Genomic DNA, 27,192 nt, shown 5'->3' with positions numbered 1-27,192 from the left:
AAAATGGGTGATCGTTAAGTTTCTTATGGAAAGTGAGTAATCGTTAAGTTTTCTTTACAAAAGTGAGTGATCATGAAGTTTTCTATAGAAAAGTGAGTGATCGTTATGTTTTCTATCACTCGATAGATTAACGATCACCAAGTTTTCTATGCAAAGGTGAGTGATCGTTAAGTTTTATATGAAAAATTGAGTGATCGTTGATTTTTCTATAGAAAAGTGAGTGATCGTAAGTTTTTTATCCCTCGATAGATTGTTAATTTTTCCAATAAAAAACTTTGTGATCGTTAGATTTTCCATAGAAAACTTTGAGATCGTTAGGTTTTCTATAAATAAACAAAGTGATCGTTTATTCTGATTTTCAAAAGTTAGCTTTTCAAAACTTACCAAACAGTACATAAAAACGCAATAATTGTTTAATAGTAGATTTTAAAGTACAACTAGTCACGTAACTAATTAGGTAGGGATCAGTACAAATACAATCCAGAAATTAAGAAAGTGTTTAATTTCATACCTTGATTTCAATGAGAAACAATTTGTGCACTTACCTAAAAAAGAAAAGAAAAAAATATTAAAAAAAAATTTAATAAAATGAAAATGTACAAAAATGAAATGAAAATTTAATTGAAATGGTCACTGAAACGCAGCAGTTATTAAAGAAAATATAATTGCAACAAATTGAATTGAATGATCACAAAGTTAAAGTTAGTGAGGTTGCTTCAAAAGAACGACTAGATTTAAAGAATCCCTCGGAACCTTGAAAACTCTCACCGAATCAAAATTGATCGGAAATAAATCTGGCTATTTGGAATCAAAATAATTCGATTCTGCATTACTAAAACCAGTGAGCTCCTAAGCACTTAAGACATCAAATTAAAAGGATATGCGACTAACAACAATGATTTGGCGCCCAATGTTTTCATTCGCAGGTATAAACTAAATTTAAAGATCAACATTTGATCAGCTTTGGTATGTTTTTTTGGGGGAAAAAATTCGCAACTGTCAGATAACTTGTGAGCCTGACTGTATATAAAGTTCTATGCACCTGCAACAATTTACTTCTCAAACAACTAAACTAAATGTTTTATTTTACATTGCACAATAATTTAAAGGCAATTTAAATATGAAAATATGTTTGATATTTTTATGGACAATTACGGATAAATAAGAAGAGAACAAAAAAAAAACGATAAAAACAAAACAAATGTAGATGTGGACATTTGCAACATGATGTACAATTATTGGCTCAATCAACAGTTGCAATGATTTCTGCTGCTGTTGTCCCCCAAACAGATGAAGAATGACTAGAGTAGTAGCAACAAAAAAGGATTAAGAAAAGGCCCTTTAAGAAAAAACACAACAAGAATTTTAAACTGGCCAACAAAGAAACATCTGCCTGAAGGTCGTATTTTTGCAGTTATTTAGTCATGATTGACTTCCTTTTCGCAAAACAAAAAAAAAAACATACATACAATTGATTTTGCATTGATTGAGTAATAAATATAAAAATTTTGAAATGGTTTCAAAATCGACCGCAACCAAGAACCACCGCAACAGTTCGACAAAAAAATTGATTTGCATTTAAAATAAATGTACTCAAAATAAATAAATAACTAAATAATAAAACGATGAGAATTTCGTAACAAAGACAACAATTACTTTTGAAATTTTGCCTTTTATCTTTCAAGTTTCTTTCAGTTTTACAAATGTATTGAATGTATGGATGTATTGATTATTATGATGATCATTATTTTTATTTTGTTTTAATGAAATGTTTTTGATTGAATTATTATAACATTTCATTATTTAAATTGCATTTCATTATTGTATTTCAAGTGTTTTCCACTTACAATCCTAATGTAATGTAATGAAACGTTTATAATTAAATTTGCGTGTGGTATTGAATTTCGAAACCAAAAAATCTTAAATTCTATATAACCTAAGGGTGATTTTAAATTAACATTAAATTGTTGTCTTTAATTTGGTCTAGAATTGATTTCAGCTTCTCTTGCCACAGCTATAATGACAACAGAAGTCAAAATCGAAAATACAGATAAGTTGCGATAAATGACAGAAAAATTGACATGAACATGATATAAAAGTAAAATACAGTGGAACCTTTATACAAACAAAAATAATAAAATAAAAAATATGGAGTTTTAGTGTAAAACTAAAGTTTTAGTATAAAACTTAAGTTTTAGTATAAAACTAGAGTTTTAGTGTAAAGCTAGAGTTTTAGTGTAAAACTAGAGTTTTAGTGTAAAACTGGAGTTTTAGTGTAGAACTAGAGTTTTAGTGTAAAACTAGAGTTTTTGTGTAAAACTAGAGTTTAGTGTAAAACTTAAGTTTTAGTGTAAAACTATAGTTTTAGCGTAAACTTAAGTTTTAGTGTAAAACTTAAGTTTTAGTGTAAAACTTAAAGTTTAGTGTAAAACTTAAAGTTTAGTGTAAAACTTAAGTTTTAGTGTAAAACTTAAAGTTTAGTGTAAAACTTAAAGTTTAGTGTAAAACTGGAGTTTTAGTGTAAAACTGGAGTTTTAGTGTAAAACTGGAGTTTTAGTGTAAAACTGGAGTTTTAGTGTAAAACTGGAGTTTTAGTGTAAAACTGGAGTTTTAGTGTAAAACTGGAGTTTTAGTGTAAAACTGGAGTTTTAGTGTAAAACTGGAGTTTTAGTGTAAAACTGGAGTTTTAGTGTAAAACTGGAGTTTTAGTGTAAAACTGGAGTTTTAGTGTAAAACTGGAGTTTTAGTGTAAAACTGGAGTTTTAGTGTAAAACTGGAGTTTTAGTGTAAAACTGGAGTTTTAGTGTAAAACTGGAGTTTTAGTGTAAAACTGGAGTTTTAGTGTAAAACTAGAGTTTTACTGTAAAACTAGAGTTTTAGTGTAAAACTAGAGTTTTGCTGTAAAACTAGAGTTTTACTGTAAAACTAGAGTTTTACTGTAAAACTAGAGTTTTAGTGTAAAACCAGAGTTTTAGTGTAAAACCAGAGTTTTAGTGTAAAACCAGAGTTTTAGTGTAAAACCAGAGTTTTAGTGTAAAACCAGAGTTTTAGTGTAAAACCAGAGTTTTAGTGTAAAACCAGAGTTTTAGTGTAAAACCAGAGTTTTAGTGTAAAACCAGAGTTTTAGTGTAAAACCAGAGTTTTAGTGTAAAACCAGAGTTTTAGTGTAAAACCAGAGTTTTAGTGTAAAACCAGAGTTTTAGTGTAAAACCAGAGTTTTAGTGTAAAAATGAAGTTTTAGTGTAAAACTGGTGTTTTAGTGTAAAACTTGAGTTTTAGTGTAAAACTTGAGTTTTAGTGTAAAACTTGAGTTTTAGTGTAAAACTTGAGTTTTAGTGTAAAACTTGAGTTTTAGTGTAAAACTTGAGTTTTAGTGTTAAACTAGAGTTTTAGTGTAAAACTTGAGTTTTAGTGTTAAACTAGAGTTTTAGTGTAAAACTAGATTTTTAGTGTAAAACTTGAGTTTTACTGTAAAACTGGAGTTTTAGTGTAAAACTGGAGTTTTATTGTAAAACTTAAGTTTTATTGTAAAACTTAAGTTTTAGTGTAAAACTTAAGTTTTAGTGTAAAACTTATTTTTGTTTTTTTGAAAAAATAAAGTTTTTGTAAAAACTCGGTTGGTTTATGTGGAAAAAATTAAACTGGGATTCCACTCCATTAGTGTAAAAATATCGTAATGCAATTCTATACGCAATTGTTTTAAATTTTCCCTTTGCCATTACGTTATTAAGACGTTGTATAAATTATTCTTTATAATTATTAAATTTCGATCTCTTCTTAACACAAAAGAAAAACACCAACAAAATACCCCTTGAATGCTTCTCAGGTGGGAACAAGGTCAGATCATGTGAATGCAAATGATCGATATCCAAAACAATATTCTCACAACACATTTGTGATGATTTGTTGTGGTTTTAATTTTGATAGATTTTATTTTTTTTAGCTGTGACTGTGACGAGAAAATTTTTAGCAAAAGCCACAACAATATTGACAAAAATTGGCAGTTTATCAAAAACGAATTGATTGCTTAATTTTATAAGTAAATAAAAACTTAATTAAAGTGATTTTTTGGAAAACTTTATAGAATAAATTAATTCAGTGTAATGAATACAGTAAAGCATGATTGAAAACCGTAATATGACAAAAATAAGTTTCAGCAGAGTGAGTTGTTTATTAATGATACAATTTGAATATAAAATTGACATTAACTTGGCATGCTGAATAACTGTGTAATGATCACTTATAATCTAAAATAGATTCTAATTGTAAAGTTTTCTAATTACTAATGAATTCTCCTTTTTTAGTTTTAATATTTTTAATGAAATTTAAACATGCTTCCGTTAACAAATGGCGTTGACAAATAATTACAAACTACCCACGTTACTCATACCTCCACCACCAACTAACTGCCTACTTTAACATTTAAAAACAAATCAACCAACCATTTTGACATAGTAAATAGAAAGAACACTATTTTCATTTTGAAAACTCTAGAGTCGGTCGACTCTCTAGTCATCAGTCATTCCAAGCCAGGTTTTGAGCGACCATTGAATGCAACCATGCATGAATTGGTGTGTCAGTGTGTAGAAGTTTTTTATTTAAAATACAATAGAATTAAAAAGACATTAAATTTTTTTTAAAAATAAAGTGATGCATAACAATATTTACAACAAGGGCAACAATAAAAACACTTGAAAAACAAACATTTATTATTAACTAAAAATAAACAAACCAGCCAACCACATAAGCAGCTGATGACAATAATAACAATAGTTTAAACTTTAAAGTAAATACAGGAAAAAGTCAGAGGCTTAAAATAATTAAAACTGTAGACAGTTACTTGATGGCGAAGGATTTTTCATAAAACAGAAGTCAGATGTTTGCAACTATGTGAATAGACTAGGAACACTAGCTAAAATTGAAAATTGTGGAAATTACGATGGCGGGTTAATAAATCCGTGACTTTTTGATTTTCGCGCCTTTTAACTGAAAGAGCAAGACTGCTCCTGTCAACAGGCATCTGTCAGTTGACAAAATTTTAACAAACTGCTTCATTTAGTTTGTTTTTGACACCAATTGATAGCAGACTACCTCGGTATTTGAGGAGAAAAAGGATAAAAGTGAATATCGTGAGCTCATTAGGCATTAATTTTTGCGGCGAAAAACCATCACTCTCACCAGGGATTACTTGGGAACTCTGCACCATCAATTTCAATGGTTAAAAAAGTGGTTTACTGAATTTTTTTGTGGTCGTACAAGCACGGAAGATGCCGTACTTCCTGGATACCCAGTTGAGGTCTCTACAACCGTAGCAATTGAAAAATTTACGATAAGTTGTTGACCGATCGGATATTGCAAGTGCGAGAGGTTGTGGAAGCCATAGGCATCTCACAGGGACCAGTGGTTAAATTTTCAATAATCACTTTCCTATGAGAAAGCTTTCCGAAAGATGGATGCCGCGTTTGCTCACAATGGGGTGCACATTGTGAGCAAACGCGGCTACGAATTGCTCCCTCGTCCGTCCTATTCTCCAGATTTAGACCCGAGCATTTGTTATAATTCCATTCTCTTACAGTTCTTAATGTTCTTCTTCAGCTTCTTGGACGACTCACTCACTCCGTTTAACGAACAATAACCAAAAGCGAATGAGCAACAACAATAGTTAAAATAAACACAATTCATGTCATTACCAGGCAACAACAATAACATGCAAACATATGAACTACATTGGTAACTAGTTACAGCAGTGGCAGCCAACAGCAGCAGCAAGATCCTATAACAAAAACAACAACAAAACAACACAACATTTAACAAAAGTTAAACACAACAAGTGGCTACAAGTGCCACCAACCAACATCAGTTACAATTTCACTAACAAAACCAACAACAACAACAACAGTGAAATACAATAACAAAAAAACAAACATACAGTAATAAAATGTTCCGTTTGTTTATGTTTTTTTTCCTGTTAATGTTGTTGTAAGTTTTCAAAGCTAAACAACAGCAACAACAATAATAAAAACAGTTAAAATGTCGTCTCTTTAGACAATTGTTAGTTCAATATGCCACTGTTCATATGTTTGTTTATTGTTTGTTAACTTGAAGAGGAGGCTTGTTCTGGTTGCTCCTTTCTTTGCACCCTACAACATTATGCTGGAAAATTTAGTAGATTTCTTTTAGATCTTACAAAAATCTGTATGAAAACATTAGAAATATTTTTAATTTTATTGGAGCAGGCTTCTTTCATGATCTGCTCATTCTCAGAGATGTGTCACAGACTAATCTGATCAAATTTGTCCCAAAAACCAGTTAGTTCTCACAGGGACCACAAGAGTTACAAAGCCGTCTTGATTAGGAAGGGTTACTTTTAATATTAATGATAAAGTCTATGGATATCAGAATGTACCTTAAAAGCTTCCGACAACCATAGAATCTAATCAAGCTATCGAACAAGAATGATCTTTCGGAACTATATTAGAAAATGCTTCAAAGATTTATACATTTGAACATACGAAAAATATACATATTTGCAAGTTGAGATTTCAACAGAATTTATTTTACTGTTTTTTTAAGCATACCGTTAAAATGTAAAAGTAAACAAAATGTTGAAATGACAATCATAAATCCTTAAGGAACATAAAATAAGCTGCCTAAAGATACTCAAAACAAAGCCACCAACAAACGCAGACAAACCCAACAAATCTGTTTAGACAATGATGATGATACGAATTTAAATCGGGAGCAGAAGCTTTAATGTTACCAATGACAGAGGAAGAATGGCTAAAACTAAAGGAGATGCAGAAATAGTTTCAGTAGTCGTTTCTGAATATCAACTTATCTATAGATCAAAACAAGATATTATCGAACTCGAACGAAGAGCAAATTGAACGGAAGTTAGTCATTCGAAGGTAATTGAAACTGAATTTCTCTATATTGAAAACATTCTTTCGACTGAATTTACGTATGACGTTTTCAGAGTTTAAAATAGAGAAACCTTAATTGTTCACATAGAAGTGGAGTACATTCAATTCAAATCTGGTTTCTTTCGCTTATAAAGCTAACAAAGGCATTCGTTCGAAGATCGTTGTCTACATATGTATACCTACAAACGTTTGCGTGATTAACCGGATTCCCCAATTATTTGGTCAACCCATCTATGTCTTCCTATGGCTGATGTAAATTTTGGAGTGTCAACATTTGAACAAGCTGAATCATTTAGTTTGTGTTTGACAGCCATTGATAGCGGGCTACCTCGTGATTTGAGGAGAAATTGGCAAAAAGTGAATTTCGTCTGCTCATTAAGCATTATTTTTTGCGGAGAAAGACCATCACTCACATAAAGCCTAAGCTTGGGAACTCTGCACCATCGATTTCAATGGTAACAAAGTGGTTTACTGAATTTCGTTGGGGTCGTACAAACTCGGAAGATGCCGAACGTTCTTGACGCCCAGTTGGGGCAATTGTACACCCGTAACAATTGAACAAAATCACGATATGGTGTTGGCCGATCTGAAATTGAAAATGCGAGAGATTGTGGATGACATAGGCATCTCACATGGCTCAGTGTATACAATTTTGAATGATCACTTGGGTATGCGAAAGCTTTCCGCAAGATGGCTGCCGCGTTTCCTAACAATCGGGTGCACAATAAGGTACACTCATGTGCAGTGTCCATGTCAAAAAATCCATGAATACTCCACCCTATTCTCCGGCTTTAATCACAAGTAACTATTTCTTGTTTCCAAACCTGAAGAAATGAAATGAAATCATCTCAAAAAAAACCTATTTTGATGATCTCAGCAAATCTTATTTTTTTGGAAGTGATGCAAAAGTTGGAGAAAAGATGGTCATAGTGCATAGATCTCAAAGGAAACTATATTGAAAAATTAAATAATTTGTTACTCAAAAACTTTTGCATCATTGAAAAAGGCACGGAATTTTTGACACACCTTCGGTAGTTACACGTTTTCGTTTCTAGGTACAGAAAGTCAGTTCATAAACATAAATTACCATTAAAATAACCAAATATTTGTTATCACATGTAAAATTTTAGAAAACTCGTTTATGAAGACTAAAACACACGATTTGGAACAAAATCGGTTGTCACAAAGAAATAGTTTTCTCTGTGCTGAATGCCCAGTTTTCAGGTGCTAGTCTATGCAATGCTGACGGGATCAAGGCATATCCGTATTCCTTGACTCTCACTAACATCGTTAGAGGCGTTATGAACTAAGTTCCCAATGAACTAAGTCCCCAAACCGTTCAGTAAGATCTTTGAGCGAAGCCGATTTTAATACATCTATACAATGCTGATGGGATCAATGCATATCCGTATTCCTTGATTCTCAGTAACATCGTCAAAGACGCAACAAACTAAGTCCCCAAACCGCTCAGTAAGATCTTTACTAAGTGAAGCAAGCAGAGGAGAAATCCTTTGCGCCCGGCAGAAGGCCGAGAATGCAAAAAAATCTTTATTGAGCGAAGCCGATTTTTGATACATACGAGAGCAGAAATCAAAATTTTTAGAAATTTGAACTAAGTCCCTAATTCTGGAAATGAAATAAATCCCCAAAAAACTAACTAAATTTCTAAAAATCGTTAATTTATTTTCAATTTGGGGACTTAGATCATTAGGGGCTTAGTTCGTAGTGCCATCATTAGAACGTGGTATGGATATTTTCATGTGAAATGTTTAACAGAGATAAATGGCTTTATACCAGGACCCCTCAATCTTATTTTGTGAGAGTATGAGTTTGAGAGAAACAAAATAGTTTGATCTGAAAAATAAATTATTAAAAATTTGTGTAGGATATTTTGCAAGTCGCATTTACTATCTTATTTAGTTTGTTTGCTATCATTGTGACAAATGTTCAACCAATGAACTGAATGTTCTTTTAATTCGTAGTCATCAGTATGTCAAGTAACATGGTCGTTTATGTGATGGGTGGAAATGTTAGAATTTACAAATGCAAATGGTCTAAATTTTAAAAGAAAACGAGAACTTTCAAATTAAATCTAATTGAATGAATGCTTCTAATAAGTTGTCCAGAAAAAGTTTTAAAGAAAATGTATCAAGATTATTAGTTCTGTGAAAACATCTCTTAAACCTTGTATTTTATATAGATGAAAGTTTTGTTAATTTCATGTCACAATTTCTTGCAGGACAAAAAGGAACCACTACAAATTTTATTATCTTATAAAAGATCCTTTGGAAATTTCCCAGCTAATTCAACCGCAGATACAATTCTAATATATTATGTGAGGAAAGATAATTTAGGTACAAAATTTACATATATGTAAAATCAATGTTCATACATATGTAAATCATTTCAAGTGACAGATTTCCCAAATATCTGACAATCACAAAAACAAATGTGAGTTACATATTTAAAAATTGGCACACTCGTAATTCAAATTCATTAAATTTCCCATTTTCACACAAATCAACAAAAAAAACTATTCACAAAATAAAAATTTTCTTTAACAAACTAAACTAATGAATGAATGGAAGAAAATCGTATTCAACACAATACATTGTAGAGAGAGAACAAGCGCACAAACGCAAATCAATTATAAAAATAAACAAAAATGTTTAAAACTAATTTATCTACAACATCACAACAATCCATCATCATACAAATTGATGAGCTCATAACTCAATGAACTCAATGGGTGAATGAATGGATAGCTAGATGGTGGTTGAATGAATGAACGAACGAACGAACCAACGAATAAATGTAAGAATGTTTGTATGGATATAGATGGATATTGGAATGGATAAATACCAGTGACTGACTGAATGAATGACACATTGTTTGCTTGCTGTTTGTGTTTTTTCTCTCAGCTTTAGCAAAACACACAAAAAAAAACACAAATAAAAACAAACAAACAAAAACTTCTAATGGAATTCGATCGTTAGATCAAACTAATGCAATCGTATAAATACCAAAATTCAAAAACACAAAACTGAAAACAGAAAAAAATGCACAAAACAATAAAAATAAATCATACTCTAATGGAAATTTTAATAAACAATTCCAACAAGATAATGATGAAATGAAATGACGAACATCAGCTCACTGATGACAATGATAAACAAATACTCCGTAAGTGGAACACCTAAATATTGAAAAAATTATTTACAATAAACATTATTTATCTTAAGCAATATTGAAATTTAAATAATGCGGATTTATTAAAACAGAAATACTCAAAAATAAAGTTCCCAGGATACTTAAGCACTCATAATATTAATTTTCAATAAAAAGATCAATTTACAGTTTCTATATGACACAAACAATGAGCAAAATAAAATAAAAAACTAAAAACTTAAAACTTCAATCATCATTAAGATTCTTTTTATTTTCTTCTCATTTAGTTTGCAAAGAGTCGTATTAATCGAACCATAACGATACATCACATCGAGTATCAATACTTATTTAAACATGATTTCAAAATTCTCGCTGTAGTCGTCAGTCTCTTTATGCAAGATCGTTGCATTAAACAATTTGCCGTTGTTGTAGTTGTGTTGCATTTACTTAACATTGATTGTCCAATAATTGTCACACACAATTGGAATGTTTTGCTCATACTCGTCTCACATATAAGCATATTGTTAAAATGTAAGAGTAACGAAAAAAATTGTTGAAATGACAATCATAAATCCTTAAGGAACATAAAATAAGCTGCCTAAAGATACTCAAAACAAAGCCACCAACAAACGCAGACAAAACCAACAAAACTGTTTAGACAATGATGATGATGATATGAAGTTAAATCAGGAGCAGAAGCTTTAATGCAATTCCCTATCAATATATGTTACCAATGACTAAAACTAAAGGAGATGCAGAAATAGTTTCAAAATTAAATCAAAACATTCTAAACTTTAGAATCAAACTAATGATAGATCGATAACAAGATTTTCAAAAAAAAAACAGTTATCGACAGATCGATAACAAGATTTTCTAAAGAAATCCAGTTATCGACAGATCGATAACAAGATTTTCTAAAGAAATCCAGTTATCGACAGATCGATAACAAGATTTTCTAAAGAAATCCAGTTATCGACATATCGATAACAAGATTTTCTAAAGAAATTCAGTTATCGACAGATCGATAACAAGATTTTCTAAAGAAATCCAGTTATCGACAGATCGATAACAAGATTTTCTAAAGAAATCCAGTTATCGACAGATCGATAACAAGATTTTCTAAAGAAATCCAGTTATCGACAGATCGATAACAAGATTTTCTAAAGAAATCCAGATCGATAACAAGATTTTCTAAAGAAATCCAGTTATCGATAGATCGATGACAAGATTTCCTGAAGAAATCCAGTTGTCGATAGATCGATAACAAGATTTCCTGAAGAAATCCAGTTATCGATAACAAGATTTCCTGAAGAAATCCAGTTATCAATAGATCGATAACAAGATTTCCTGAACAAATCCAGTTATCAATAACTAGATATCCTAAAGAAATCCAGTTATCGCTAACAAGATTTCCTAAAGAAGTCCAGTTATCGCTAACAAGATTTCCTAAAGAAATCCAGTTATCGCTAACAAGATTTCCTAAAGAAATCCAGTTATCGATAACAAGATTTCCTAAAGAAATCCAGTTATCGATAACAAGATTTCCTAAAGAAATCCAGTTATCGATAACAATATTTCCTAAAGAAATCCAGTTATCGATAACAAGATTTTCTAATGAAATCATGTTATCGATAGCAAGATTTTCTAAAGAAATCCTGTTATCGATAGATCGATTACATGCTTTACCAATAAAATCCAGTTATCTCTAGATCAATAAAAAGATTTTGTAAATCCAACGCAATAATGTTTAGTTCAGAGTTTAGTTCTTTATCAATAACTTATACTATTAGCTAGATTTAGTTGGCCACACTAATTACTTCATTATCATAATAAGTCGTAAGACAAACAAACGTATTACCACATCAGTGCCCACATTTCTCAAACTTTGCCATCATTTCTACCATCTCCATCATCATCGTTGTCATCTCCCAACTCATGATCAACTTTAGCTTTTTTGACTTTAAGAAAAATTGAATTGGAAGCTGTAGCCAACCAGCAGCAGCATTTTGCATGATCATCGTCAGTTCGTTCGTTCCTTTATCGTTTTAATATCTTTTAACGCCATAATCATACCACAAAACAAAAACAACAACAGCAGCAGTTTTTTTAGTACATCCAGGGCTTGACGCTCTATAAACCCAGTAAGGAGGATGGACGGAGAAGGACCTGCGAAGACAAGAGTGCGGCAAATAATGTAGAAGAGCATTTCATTAATTCCTTCCACCACATCCAGTTGTTGTTGTCGTTGTTCTTTTTTTTTGTTGCTTTTATTGTTGATTTAAAAAAGTACGTGCAGTACGAGAAACATTTAAATCTTGTACACTTTTCAAAACCATTAAAGCCGGAGCACAACCAACCACCACATCTGCAGCAGTAGAATGAATGAATGCATGCACCAAAGCAGCACAGTGGAGCAATGTAGGGCCAGAGTATTTAATAAAATTTATTTGTTTCGCTTTTATTTTGGTCAGTCAGTCATTCAGTCAGTCGTCATTGCTGGCGGAGCCAAAGTCAAATTGTGGTAACGAAAGTACCTACTTCTCAGCATGTGTGTTTGTGTTTGTGTGTGTGTTCCTAAGTGTTTTCCTCATGTCTTTGGAAACTTCATGATTGTCATTGACTTTAGCTTCATAATGAAGTTCATTTGTACTAAATATTCTGAAAAGGTACCCCGCGCTCCTTTCGGCCTTAAAGTGTATTTCTGTGTGTGTGATTGTGGTTGTGGCTTTCGGCGCAATTGCTTAAGCTTTATTAAAGACAAGATTTAAACACTGTACAGTTGTTGTACTTCAGTTTTTATTCCTGTTGTTGCTGTTGTTTTCTTCCTCGTTCCTTGAGTCGTTGGTTGTTCTACTACGATTTGTGTTCTGTGTTCTGTTGTGTGTAGTAAAATATTTGTTCCCTGTCAACTTGGGTGGTCTTTTTATTCAGCTTGTTGTTGCTGTTTTTATTTGAAGCCTGCTGCATGTGGCACATGCATGCATGTTTTAACTGCAGCTTTATTAAAGCTTTTCTTTATTGTTCTGTTTTCTGTTTTTTGCTTCTTTTTTTTATTTATTTATTTGCAGCCAAAGCGGCAGCAAAACTAGTAGGGTTAAAGACTTTCTTGCCCATAATATTCACTAAAGCAAAGAAGAATTGTTGTAATAATTATTACAGAACAAAAAAAGAAAAAGAATCGAAAAATAACTTTGCAAAAAATATGCCAAATCCTGTTCTTTTCTAGGAATGCATAGTAGTAATTGAAATTATATACAATTTTAATTTTGTTTCTAATAAAATGTTTTAATAATTCTGGTGGATCGTAACCAGTTAAAAGACAGCCGTCAAAGGTAAATGTCAACAAGAAGATGTGTATTAACTTGTTGAAAATTGAGCTATTAGCAAAAAATTTCGATAAAAAAATTATTGAATTGAACTTCTGAATTCGATCACATTTGCAATACATGTTTTCCATGGCCATACGAATTTCGTACCAACAAATCGCGGGAAGTTTTGCTTTAATTCTTTAGTTTTAAAAAAAGTGCCGCTTAAGTACAACGATTGCTCACCGAAGCTTATGGCGAATGTGTTTGAATGTGCGATAGAAGTTTTGTTCGGTTCAGAAGTGGTGGTTTTGAACGGAAGACAAAGATCGCCAAGATCAGCCAAACAAGTTTTAAGACCAAGCATTTGAGGAATGAAAATTTTCCATGAAGATTGTTATAAAACTCAACAACAGCTTTTAAAATCATCAGGAGCTACTCATGCCGCAATTTCAAAATGTTTGCGAGCAGTAGGATACAACATCAAAAAGCAGAGAATTGGGTACCATACGAATTGAAGCCGAGTGACCTTGAAAGAAGATTGTGCATGTCCGAAATGATGTTGGAACACTATAAAAGAAAATCATTTTTGCACCAAATCATGACTTGCGATATGAAATGGATCCATTACGATAACCCGAAGTGTGAAAGATCGTACGTGAAGCCCAACCAACTAGCCGAATCGACACTAAAGCCAAATATCCATAGCGCTAAGGTAATTATCTGTATTTGGTGGGAGCAGACCATTACGGGGAACCTATACCGAATACAACTGATTCGTTTGCAGCGAGCATTCACCTAAAAACGACCAGAATATGCGGCCAGACATGAAAAACTAATATTCTACCAGGACAACGCTCGGCCCCATGTTGCAATACCTGTTAAAATCTATTTAGAATGAAGTGATTGGGAAGTTTTGCCCCACCCGCTTTATAGTCCAGACAGTGCCACGTTCGACTACTCTTTGTTTCGACCAATGCAGAACGATTTCTCTGAGATACGCTTCGCTTTGGAATAGAGTATCCGAAATTGGCTCGATTTGTTCTTGGCCACAAAAAATGAGCAGTTCTTTTGGCTCAGAATTCAGGTCATAGCTAACAATGGCCAATACGTTTAATAAATTTATATTGTTTCAAAATAAAAGCTAAAAATTTAAGAAAAAGAAACCCATAGCACATAGCTAACTTCAAAATGTTAAGGAACTTCAAATTTCGTATTTCCACAGAGAACTGTTCCAAATTTCAACAAATTTGGAAGTGTTAAAGTACGATACCTTGTCGAAACATGTTGTTTTCTCTCTATAGGAATATAATTTGTAAACCTTTGATTGGAATTTTATTAAAAACTTGTTATCAATAATACTTAAATATTTATAAGATCTTTGGTACTTTGTGTTGATCATCAATTTCTACTTTAATTTCTATTTCACTTAAGTGTTAAATAAATTTTCTCACAAATATTATATAATTCCTTGGCTATTGCTCCCATCTTTCAAGATTTGCTGAGAACAGAAATGATGATACAGCGTTAATTTGATCAAACAAAAAAGAAAATACATACTGATAAATTGAGGCATAAGATTACTTTATTTATTATTTGCACAACACTTGAAAGTTGAAAGTGTGGCTCTAATATTAAGAGATTTAAACCAATCATAAGACTTAAGTTTACACACTTTATTCCTTCATTCACTCATTCACCCTTCACCATACTCCACTCTAAAAAAATTGTAATTTCCACTTAATAAACACTCAAATCTTTCACTGAAAATATTTATGAAAAAAATATCTAAAAAAAACTAAAGAATCACAAATTGTATTTAATTTTGTTTGTTAAAGAGATAAATTTTTATTAAATCAATGAAATAAAGAAGAAATAAGTTATAATCATACCACGTTGTTGTTAATGACACTTAAGTGTCAAAATATTATGATGGCTTGTTGCCACTTAGAAAGAATTTGTTACGTTGCAGTTTTAGCCGTAAATTTTATACATACAGTATGTATTAATGCAAGGTAATTTCTTAAAATTTGACATGCCGAAAATAATAAAGATTAATGTCAAATTTTTAACCAAAAAAACCAATTTACTCTCTTTTCACACAAATGCGTTGTACATTAGCAAAATGCATTGCAATACATTCTCATGTATTAAGTTTTTAAAAACAGACTTAGATTTTTCGCTCTCAGTTACGCATCTAGCTGTCATCTATGACTAACAGAAATTCCAAAAACTAGTTTGAAAACTCAAGAGAATTACCGATGTCTTGGCTGTTAATACATTATTCAATATCATTTGTATTTGGGTAACAAACTAAAAGACATATTGAATATCTTTAACTTACTTCTTTTACTTTCATATAAAAATCAATATTTCCTCTCAATATGCAGCCTTTAAGTCTCCAAATTGTCTATTGTGAGGTCTCTCAATAATACTTAATACATAAATTAAAGTTTAAAATGTAGTTTATAGTAAATTAACTTTACATGACATTTTAATGTTTTCAAGAGAGATTGAAATAAATACCAGATATTTCATTAAGCCCCCACACCCATAAAACTTTAAAGTTTATGGCATAAAATAACACTTTTACTTTTCTGTTTTGTTTTGTATTCTTAACATTTCTCTAATAAACATTTATTTTAATATTTAATTAACTAAACACAATATAAACCAAACAAGTTGAAACATGAATCGGTTGAGACAGTGCACAAAATACCCTAAATCAATGGAATTAGGTTATCTATCAATCGATAACAAGTATTTCTAAAGAAATCCAGTTATCGATAGATCGATTACAAGATTTTCTGATGAAATCCAGTTATCGATAGATCGATAACAAGATTTTCTAAAGAAATCCAGTTATCGATAACAAGATTTTCTAAAGAAATCCAGTTATCGATAACAAGATTTTCTAAAGAAATCCAGTTATCGATAACAAGATTTTCTAAAGAAATCCAGTTATCGATAACAAGATTTTCTAAAGAAATCCAGTTATCGATAACAAGATTTTCTAAAGAAATCCAGTTATCGATAACAAGATTTTCTAAAGAAATCCAGTTATCGATAACAAGATTTTCTAAAGAAATCCAGTTATCGATAACAAGATTTTCTAAAGAAATCCAGTTATCGATAACAAGATTTTCTAAAGAAATCCAGTTATCGATAACAAGATTTTCTAAAGAAATCCAGTTATCGATAACAAGATTTTCTAAAGAAATCCAGTTATCGATAACAAGATTTTCTAAAGAAATCCAGTTATCGATAACAAGATTTTCTAAAGAAATCCAGTTATCGATAACAAGATTTTCTAAAGAAATCCAGTTATCGATAACAAGATTTTCTAAAGAAATCCAGTTATCGATAACAAGATTTTCTAAAGAAATCCAGTTATCGATAACAAGATTTTCTAAAGAAATCCAGTTATCGATAACAAGATTTTCTAAAGAAATCCAGTTATCGATAACAAGATTTTCTAAAGAAATCCAGTTATCGATAACAAGATTTTCTAAAGAAATCCAGTTATCGATAACAAGATTTTCTAAAGAAATCCAGTTATCGATAACAAGATTTTCTAAAGAAATCCAGTTATCGATAACAAGATTTTCTAAAGAAATCCAGTTATCGATAACAAGATTTTCTAAATAAAGTCAGTAATCGATAACAAGATTTTCTAACGAAATTCAGTTATCGATAACAAGATTTTCTAAAAAAATTCAGTTATCGATAACAAGATTTTCTAAAAAAATTCAGTTATCGATAACAAGATTTTCTAAAAAAATTCAGTTATCGATAACAAGATTTTCTAAAGAAATTCAGTTATTAATAACAAGATTTTCTAAAGAAATTCAGTTATCGATAACAAGATTTTCTAAAGAAATTCAGTTATCGATAACAAGATTTTCTAAAGAAATTCAGTTATCGATAACAAGCTCCGCTATCGCGAATCAATATTTCACATGAAATATTTTCCCTTTTCCTTTTTTCGTTCATCAACTTTGTTCACGTGAAAAAATTCCACTTGTGAAATTTTTAGATGGAATTTTGTAAACAACAAAATAAACTATTGTGAATGAAAAGTTCATGGGAATATCACGATAGCAATTTTCCCTTCGAGGGAAATGGATATTTCATGGGAACAAAATTTCACATGTTATTGCCAATAGAGGTGAATATTTTCTAAAGAAATCCAGTTATTGATAACAAGATTTTCTAAAGAAATCCAGTTATCGATAACAAGATTTTATAAAGAAATCCAGTTATCGATAACAAGATTTTATAAAGAAATCCAGTTATCGATAGTAAGATTTTCTAAAGAAATCCCGTTATCGCTAACAAGATTTTCTAAAGAAATCCAGTTATCGATAACAAGATTTTCTAAAGAAATCCAGTTATCGATAAGAATTTCTAAAGAATTCCAGTTATCAATAACAAGATTTTCTAAACAAATCCAGTTATCGATAACAAGATTTTCTAATGAAATAAACGATCGTTAAATCTATAACAAGGCTTTCTAAAGAAATCATGCGATCATTAAATCGATAACAAGATTTTGTAAAGTAATCAAACGATCATTTAATCGACAGCAAGATTTTCTAAAGAAATCAGGTAATCGATAGATCGATAACATATACCTTACAGGCCATGCATACATGACTTTGACCACTTTTAGTGTAGGGTATTGAAATCGAGAAACGTTGTTTTTTTTTCTTAAATTCATCTCAAATTTATGACAGAAAGACCACCCATAAATGTTAGTTTTTTGTTAAGCAATAAATATTTGCTAATAATGTGTTAATAAGTTGAAAAAACAAACGTTCAATGACCTAAACTATGGATTTTTTATTTAAATTTGATGTTTGTAGTTTTGTCATGTCACAAAATAACAAAAATAACAATAAACTTAAACTCTAACGTTTTCAGCGTTTTGTTTCAGCTTCTCTTTTAAGGTTCTCAATATTGTAATTTATCTATCTAACGATATTTTCAATAGCCACATTATGAATTTGTTATCAGTTGCCAGATTGTTTCAGGTGCACGCGCACAAATTCTCCTATATATGTATGGCTGTAAGTTTAAGAGAGTGTGTGAGTTATAATAATATGTCAAATATGGTTGACCACACACGTTGCCGTATTGTGATCACTCCAACCAGAGTGTATGATCTCTACTTCTATGTGCGAGTTGTATTTCCTCTTTACTTGCAGGCATCACTTTCAGCTCATCTTCTTCGTGTACTGCTGCTGCTGCTGTATAAATGTTGAACAAAACCCAACAAGAAATCTTTTAATTTAATGAAAATAAATAAAAAAGAAAACGAGCATAAAAACAAAAGCTTTTTTTAAATAAATAAATAAAAAAGCAAAATAAATGTATTCGTACGTGGAGTATTTGAAAAGTCTACACAGTTGTCAAAAAGCCATCAATGTCAAATCAAACACAACAACAACTCACTTTTTTTGACAGCACACCTCTCATCTTGATCAAATGCAAGTAAAGTACGAGTACAAGAGTACTACGTACGTACGACTGAGTCTACCACAATCAATGATGAGGCAGCAAGAAGCAGAGGGAGATTTACCTGGTACCACAACAATTCAATTTCAATTCAATACCATTTCGATTTAATTCAATACAATCTCTTTGCCATATAGAACACATTACAACAATATCGAGAGAAAAAAAAATACTATTTTAGTTGACTTTTATATTAATTTCTTAAGCCAAAACTCATTGTCATTCGTTGGTACCCGTTCAATTGGGGATTATTTATTTATTTATTGTTCATATTTATTTGTGAGTTGTAATGAAGTTTTTGTGTTTTGTTTTAAACAATTTCCAACTTGAGCTTGTAATCGTCGAGACCTTGTCATTGTTGGCTATTAAGGTGTGATTACAACAGCCAGCCAGTCTTATTGAGTCATTTCGCTTTATTTGGTGTAAATGGAATTTATATGTCTAAGAAAAAGTTATTTCACTTTTGGAAATATCGTAATTTAAGTTAGTTATTTTTGAAAGGAGATAAAAGAGATCGTTATGTTACGGTCACCCAACTTAGAACATGCTTCAAAATTGGGTCCTCAAATAATACTCTCAGAATTGATCTTTAGGAAATACATTTTGCCTAAACAAAATTAATCTAGAATTTGAACAAAAATCAAAAATCGAAAGACTCACTGGAGTCATCGAAGTTTCTAAGAGTACATATTTACATATACTTATGTAAACAAACAAGTCATCGAAGACAGCGTGGAGACCACCCAATTTTTTTTAAAAAAACATGCATAATTAGGTTTCGAAAACATTATGTAAGACAACCTGGAGACGTACATATTTACAGATTTACATACAAAAATAAACATATTTTTTTAATTCATTAAACTGTTAGGCAAACAGGTTCAACCCTTTATCGACTCAGACATCATGGAATGAAACAATCAACAGCCATCAATCATGTACGCAACTTAAAAATATTACATTTTGAAAGACAATCTGGAGACGTACAATACAATTTTTAAAATGATTTGAAATGCTGTAATTTTTAAGAGAGAATATCCAAGCTTAAGTGGATGGATCTTTCGGCCAAATATGTGAACAACTGTTATAATGTATACATTAAGTTGAATTTTCAGCAGCCTGAACATTACGATACCTTGTGACTGTCCTATGTTTCTTGGCCGCCGTAATTTTTCAGCCCTCCTGTGCTTTAATCACCTCTAGATAGACAGGTTTAGTCAATAACTATTTGGTGAACAAAAATTGGACGCCTTTGATCCTCAAATACAGTGACTGATAAGATTTTCTGTTGTCTTATCTTGTTCCTCTTCATTGTAGCTTCTAGAGTTCAGTTTGCACCTTGAGTTCAGTGTCCAGCATTAGGTTACTTAAATGGAATCTAGATAGTTTTATAGTTAGACCTGTCCTCCATTCCATCTTTCTTTGGCCATGAGATGAAGCTTGTTTGAAATTGGTACAAAGACTGTCCAGACTATCCATTCACCGATTCCTTTCTAAGTGCACATTTCGTCCTATACTTGTTTTGGAGTATAATTTTAGTAAATTTTAGAACTAGCTTTTGGAAATAATATCCCGTTGTACTAAAATCATATTTTTAGCGCCCATGATGTTAACACATTGACTGCCAAGGCACTTTCACCAAATAAGATGCTGGGGCCACAGCATTTTCTTTGCGTAATCTCTTCGAAAACGTCAATATTGGAATTTAGGCTATTGTCAATAATATTTACTGCTTAGAAACCGATTTTTTTTATAAATAAGAGGGTCTTACAAAATGGCGAAATGGATTTTTTTATGGGATACTGAGCTAGAAAAAATACTCAGTACAAGTTCAGAAAGTGATGAAGAGTGTGAAGATTACAGTTTTGATGAGGAACTTCCAGACAACATCGAAAAAATCCAGCACTATTGTCTGACATGGCTAGAGAGAATAAAAGTCGTGTCAGACATATGTGTCCGACGTGGTGGAAACCGCATAGTGCAGTGTCACACATATGTGTCCGACGTGGCAGTCAATGTGTTAATGAAATAGCGAATGGAGGCCCGTCTTCAAAACATCTTTAATGAGTCTAAAGTTGTATGTCTTATTACAGCGAAGAGCAGAAGAATTCAAAAGCCATTGCCATTAGATTTCAAAAGGAATGGTTTAAAACTTATACAGTTAGTAAACAAAATGGATTCAAATGGCGCAAATTGTATGTATTTTTTGGTGTGGCAGAAGAAAACCTGTCTTCAGTAACAAATTTTTTGAGTTCTAATGATGTTAAAAGGGCTTCTTCATAATTTCTGTATGTCTTCCGTAATAGATTTCATTAGAACCCCTAAATAGGTCTCGGTATATCAAAAGATCTGAGGTACAAAATATATATTGAATTTAAAAGAGATTACGGAAAGGTCTGCATACAAATTATTCTCTCCAAACGGAAGCCATTGATCTTCAAAACTCCATTTCTAGATCACTAGCTAAAATGCGATGCGCTACCAGTATCGTAATGAAATAAAACGTTTAGAGTTAAAAAAAATAAATGTAAAATGTCAGAGCTATTCGGACAAAGTTTGAATAATTTCATAATTATGTGTAGTTGTCAAGACTCACCCCCTGTACTGATCCCTCCCATTATTTTGTTAAACTTCATGCAGTGATACGAAAATGATTCACATAAAGTTTGAAGACTTTCACAATTATAGTTCATGAAATACATATTGGAAAATAACTATTTACTTTCTATAATAGGTACCACGCCCACTAATACAATCCCATACGCCCATGTTCAGCGAAACTCCGTATAGTGATAAGAAATTAATTTATACAAAGTTTAAATTCTTTTACGATTATAGTTCTTCAGATATGGGAGGGTCCACACCCAACGTTGCGATCCATCATAGTTTTAGTTAAATCATGCACTGATAAGAAAATGATTCGTATAAAGTTTGAAGACTGTCACAATTAAAGCTCGATCACTTACTTTGTAGTCGACTAATTCAAAGAACAGCTGTAAAGGTTAGGCTGTATTACCCTAGTTTCAATCCCTAGAGCGAAATTTATTACACCTTTCCAAATTGATCGCATTGAAATCGAACACTTTTCATCACATATCTGATGGTAGCCGACTAATGCAATGAACAGCTGTTTAGTTATGGCCGTATATCTGACATTACCCTAGATGATTCCTAGATCGAATAGAGAGCGGAATCCTCTTTAAATGTTTCAGATGAGGTATCTGTCGCAAAACTTATATGGACTATAAAAAGCGGAATCTTCCGCTTCCGTATCAAACCATTTCTCGAATGTTCCTTAGAAGTCTTATCCAAACTATGTCAAATCGACTCTATTTGATTGCTTGAATACAACGAGAACAATCAAGAGACGTAGATTTTTACAGCCTTAAGCTACGTTTCCGCATATACCGTAATCGTCACCGAAAACGAAAATTGGGAACGAAACGGCACCGATCAGTAACGAAAAACCTGTCATTTGGGGCCGGAACGAAAACAACTTCAAGTAGGCTGTTTTCGGTGCTGTAGGAACGAAATTATTTTAATTATTTGTTTATTTCAAATTGAAAGAAAATCAAAATGAATAAAAAAAATAAATTTTCTTTATTGGAAGAGGAAAAAATAATAGATTTTGTCAAAAATAATGAAATTCTAGTTAATGTGCGACATGCTAAATTAAAAAATAATTTCGTTTCTGTTTTATGCCGCAACGTACCCAACTGAAACGAAAACAATTCAGAAACGATACGGTGACGAACACCAATGTTTTTCAGTTTCAGTTTTCGTTATCGGCGCCGATTACGGTGTATGCGTAGCCCTATTTTCTCAGTCTTTGGTTATCATTTTTCGTAACGATAAACTTCCAATTAATATAATTCTTGTATGAGAACTTTCAGTATATCGTCGCAATAAAAAATAACCAGAGCTTGAGAAAATGGGGATTAAAATAATAAAAAAAAAAATCCCTAAATGAAATGACTTTGTATACGATTTGTATTGAATAAAACCTTTTGTTTAAAAATCACAAAATTTTCAAATAATTTTTGAGTATTTTTCATACCAAAAATTCGAGCTTAGTGAGTTCTTTACTCCGCATGTTCAGTATCCTATATTCTTCACCTAAACGAAATCTTTAAGTGAAAATAAAATCCTTTACCGGAAACTCTTTCATAATATAAATAACTTGTAAACTTGTAAAACTCTTAAACTCTCAATTAAACATAAAAAGTACCCGAGAGAGTTACAAACTTTTCACAATATGAAATTAGTTTTATAGCACTTTCTGTTTAAATTAGTAACTATCTCATTAATTATTTCAGTCTAAATAATATAGTTGTATAACTATCCTTTTTAGTTAGACTTACCTACAACGCACACTAAATGATAGTTACAAATAACTTCTACTTAATTAGCAAGAAATATTATAAAAATTGATTTCTATTTAACTATTGCCTAAGATTCAAACAACCATCATCCATAATCGATGGCAGTTAGTTATTAATGACAGTTGTTTTGATTTATTAAAATTCTTAAAAGACAATTGTTAGTCAATTGTTGCATACCACTACAACGTCGTCGTCGTGCCACAGTGAGTGCACCAGGCAAACCAAATAAGTTGCTACATTATGTGTGTGTATGTGTGCGTTTTATATCCCTCTATCATGGCCATTTAATCCTTTGGGTCCTATTGCTTGTGTACACCCATAAATAAGTGATCATGTCACCATTTTAATAACTCTTCAGAAACTACTACTTAAAATAGCAAAATATGTTGGACAAAACCATAACAAATACAACAACAAAAGATGAAAACTAAATAAACTAATACTTTAAAAGCCAAAAGCGTAAACTTGCAACATCATGATAATTTTCCAAAAACAAATATCTTAAACGTTTGTTCAACATTTAAACGCACACGTACCACTCACTCACACGCTCGCTCGCTGGCTGGCTCAACAAACTGAATCTGAGTTTGAACTGAACTAAACTAAAGTGAACTGAACTGCAGTAAACTGCAAACATAAAAAATAACATCGCATACAACATCTAACGCATGCCACCATATGTGGTGATAATACTGTTTGCTGCATGGCCATAATGTTACTGCTGCCGCAACTGCTAATATTATTGTGGCAACTTTGGTTAGTTACAACTCGGATGACTACGATGAAAACGCAATTGCACTAAATGTTTGCCTGGCCATCTACCAGCAACAACGGCGTCCGCGGCGGCATTATTTCACATTTAACTCTTTAGCGATTACAAAGACCTGATATTGTCTCATTTTAGCAGCATGTGACAGTTTTATTACTGCCTAGTGTGGTCATCTAAAACAGCAACAAAACAACAACAACAACTACTACATGAATATAAACTGCAACCACATTAGCCAACAAATAAAGCCAGTAGTTGTAAAAGTCGTCTAGTATGAGAACAGTTTGAAAATTACTTTTTGGTAGTAAAGAATTGCGCAATATTTTGAGGAGTGTTTTCAATCCCTGTTATAACTAACTTCGGAAATCTTCTTGCTATCATATTTTGGATTTAAAAACCAGAATAAATCGCTATTCTTCCAACTTCTCCAAATATGTCTATGTTTAAGCAATGACTCTACGATTGGAGCTAAATCTTAATTCTTCTGTCCTAATCCATTTCTCAAACCCCTACAAATACGAGTTTATTTCCGCAATGATTTCATGATTGGATTTGTAAATAACAAATATGAATGCTGGATTTCTAGAACGTTTGGATACGCCAAGATCTTGCATATGATTCCCACGATCCCAAATCAAAACTAAGTATTTCTCCAACTTCTCCAAATATGTCTTTGTTTAAGCAATGACTTTCTGATTAGAGCTAGATCATAATTGTTCTGTCTTAATCCATTTATCAAACTCCTCCAAAGACGAATTTAATTCCACAATGACTTCATGATTGGAGCTATACTTAATTTTTTGGATGTGTAGACAACGAAATGAGTTTGTCTCTGGATGCTTTAGATCTAGAACGTTTGGATACTCAAAGATCTTACATGAGCTTCCCACGATAACAAATCAAAACTCTGAATTTCATAAACTTCTCCAAATATGTCTTTGCAATGACATTATGAGTGAAGCTCTATCGTAATTCTCTCTTAATCCATTTCTCAAACCTCTTCAAATACGAGTTTATTTCCACCATGACTTCATGATTGGAGCTATACCATCGTCCTTAATCCTTTGGGTTTTGTAGACTACAAAATGAGTTTGTCTCTAGATGCTGGAGATCTAGAGCATTTAAAAACACAAAGATCTGAATACGTAACGCCTTTTATGGACTTAGATAGGATCTTCAAAGTATTCCTTAATACTTCCAGAAGGGAAGCGAGGTGGGGTATCTGGATTTTTTTTGTGATGAACTAGGATTAACGTTCTCAATACGTCCTCCAGATTAGGCATATGAAGTTCGTCGCGAAAGAAACATTCGTGGAAGTACTTGCATTTTTGTCGACAGTCAGGCGAAACTTTTTTCACTTAAATTTTAACCAAGTCAGGCAATGTAAGGAAGATAATAAATCAAAACACTTACTGCATAACGCCTCCTATGGACATTGAAAGGATGTTCAAAGTTATTACTTTCAGACTGAAATGGATATGATATTAGAGTTAGTTCTAAGATTAAGTTTGGCGTATGATTTAGTGTCTTCCGGATTAACGATTTCAATGTGTCATTCAGATAAGCCTAGTGTCTTTCAGACCGAGATATTCGTTGTAGCTTAAATCTTATACCATGTCTTCTAACATTGTAGGGAAGAGCTGTTCAATCAGTACGTCTACCTGACATCAACAAAATTTGGGTCCCTGCGCACAGATAATAAACAAGCGGACGTACTGGTATTGCGTCAGTATCTGTCGCAATACCTCTTGGAAATATTATAAACGAAATCTTCAGTCTCTATCTTCAGAAGGCTGACAATAGATGGCGTAACGTGGAAACATGAAGGTTGCCAGTATAATGTGACCTTTGCTTTGCAAGTAGACTTCAATTTCATTTCAACAATTACAGTCTTAGTTGCCGGGGTTCCAGAAAGGAGGAGATGGATTTTCTCCTTATCTGTAAATGTCCTGTCTTTTCATAGAACTTTTGAAGAGGGATCGGAAGTTAAGCAAGGAAACAGAATAGTACTTCCTCTTAACTGTTACCCAGCCTCCGGGAACGTTTAGAGGATGAGGAAAATTTCACCTTCTCTTTACATATCCGGCTCTTCATTTGTTAAGACATACATTAAGGAGTAGATCAATCAATAAGTTTGTTCCAACATTCTTACAGCTTAATCTTCTATCCTCAATTACATCTTATGGCTAGGAATAAATAGCAATTTATAAATCCTATCCTCTATTCCAGCTTTTGAGTTTGAAAACAGAATATCTCTTTGATAATATTTTAGAGTTTGGAGACAAGATTATAATCGAGTGAGGGAACAGTTTGTTGGAATATGATGGATGAAAAAGGAAAACTGAACTGCCTGCTTACATGAAAGTGCAGTTTTAAAATGTTTACTTAAAATCGGCATACATGGTGATAAGTTTTAACTTGCATCTCAAACAGATATTCATCATTATTTTGTTGCTCGACTGCCTTGAAAAAGTCCATTTTTTCGAGATTAAGTCGTCAATTTAAACACTGCTACAGATTTTCTGTAAACTTTACAAAATTTTCTGTTATTGTTTCTTCATATTTTCCCATTAAAAAACTCAAACAACTCCGCAAACTACTCTCAAAGTAAATCAACTACTTCGATTTTTTTTATTATTGCAGAGGGCCAACTTTGATGGATTATGGATGTTGATAAGTTTTGCCTTTTCAATGTAATCTATATATATAAAAGAGTAACGTTACTGACTGACTGACTGACTGACTGACTGACTGACTGACTGACTGATTCATCATCGCACAGCCCAAACGGCTGAAGCTAGAATCACGAAATTTTAACTGTGGGTTCCTCCCTCCCCAAAACGATCCGATAAGAAGGGATTTTTGGAAATTCGAACGTTTAGGGGGTAAAAAAGGGTAAAAACGGGTAAATTCGGTAACCTTATATCTTCAAAACTAATAAAGATACAAAAAAACTTAAAATAGCATGTTACTCCATTTAAAAAATAAGCTGACAGGTGTTTCGTACTTTTTGGAAATTCGAAACTTTTAGGGGAGAAAACGGGTAAAAACTGTATTTTGGTACTTTTTTTGCACCCTATGTATCTTTTAAACCAATAAACATAGAAACAAATTTTAAATCGTATTCT

The 27,192-nt window shown here is 32.0% G+C and overlaps 1 protein-coding gene across 1 annotated transcript in view; it reads right to left on the bottom strand.

Moving 5' to 3' along the window:
- Positions 1 to 453: 453 nt before the first annotated feature.
- LOC135961514 (homeobox protein invected-like) overlaps positions 454 to 27,192 on the bottom strand; it is a 64,039-nt gene continuing 37,300 nt past the window's right edge. Inside the window, exon 2 of the mRNA XM_065513014.1 lies at positions 454 to 545. Within this exon, the coding sequence (XP_065369086.1) occupies positions 454 to 545 (92 nt within the window). The remainder of the gene's footprint in view (positions 546 to 27,192) is intronic.

Source organism: Calliphora vicina, chromosome 5, assembly GCF_958450345.1.
Source record: "Calliphora vicina chromosome 5, idCalVici1.1, whole genome shotgun sequence".
NCBI classification, from domain to species: domain Eukaryota; kingdom Metazoa; phylum Arthropoda; class Insecta; order Diptera; family Calliphoridae; genus Calliphora; species Calliphora vicina.
This window is presented reverse-complemented; position numbering and strand designations above follow the sequence as displayed.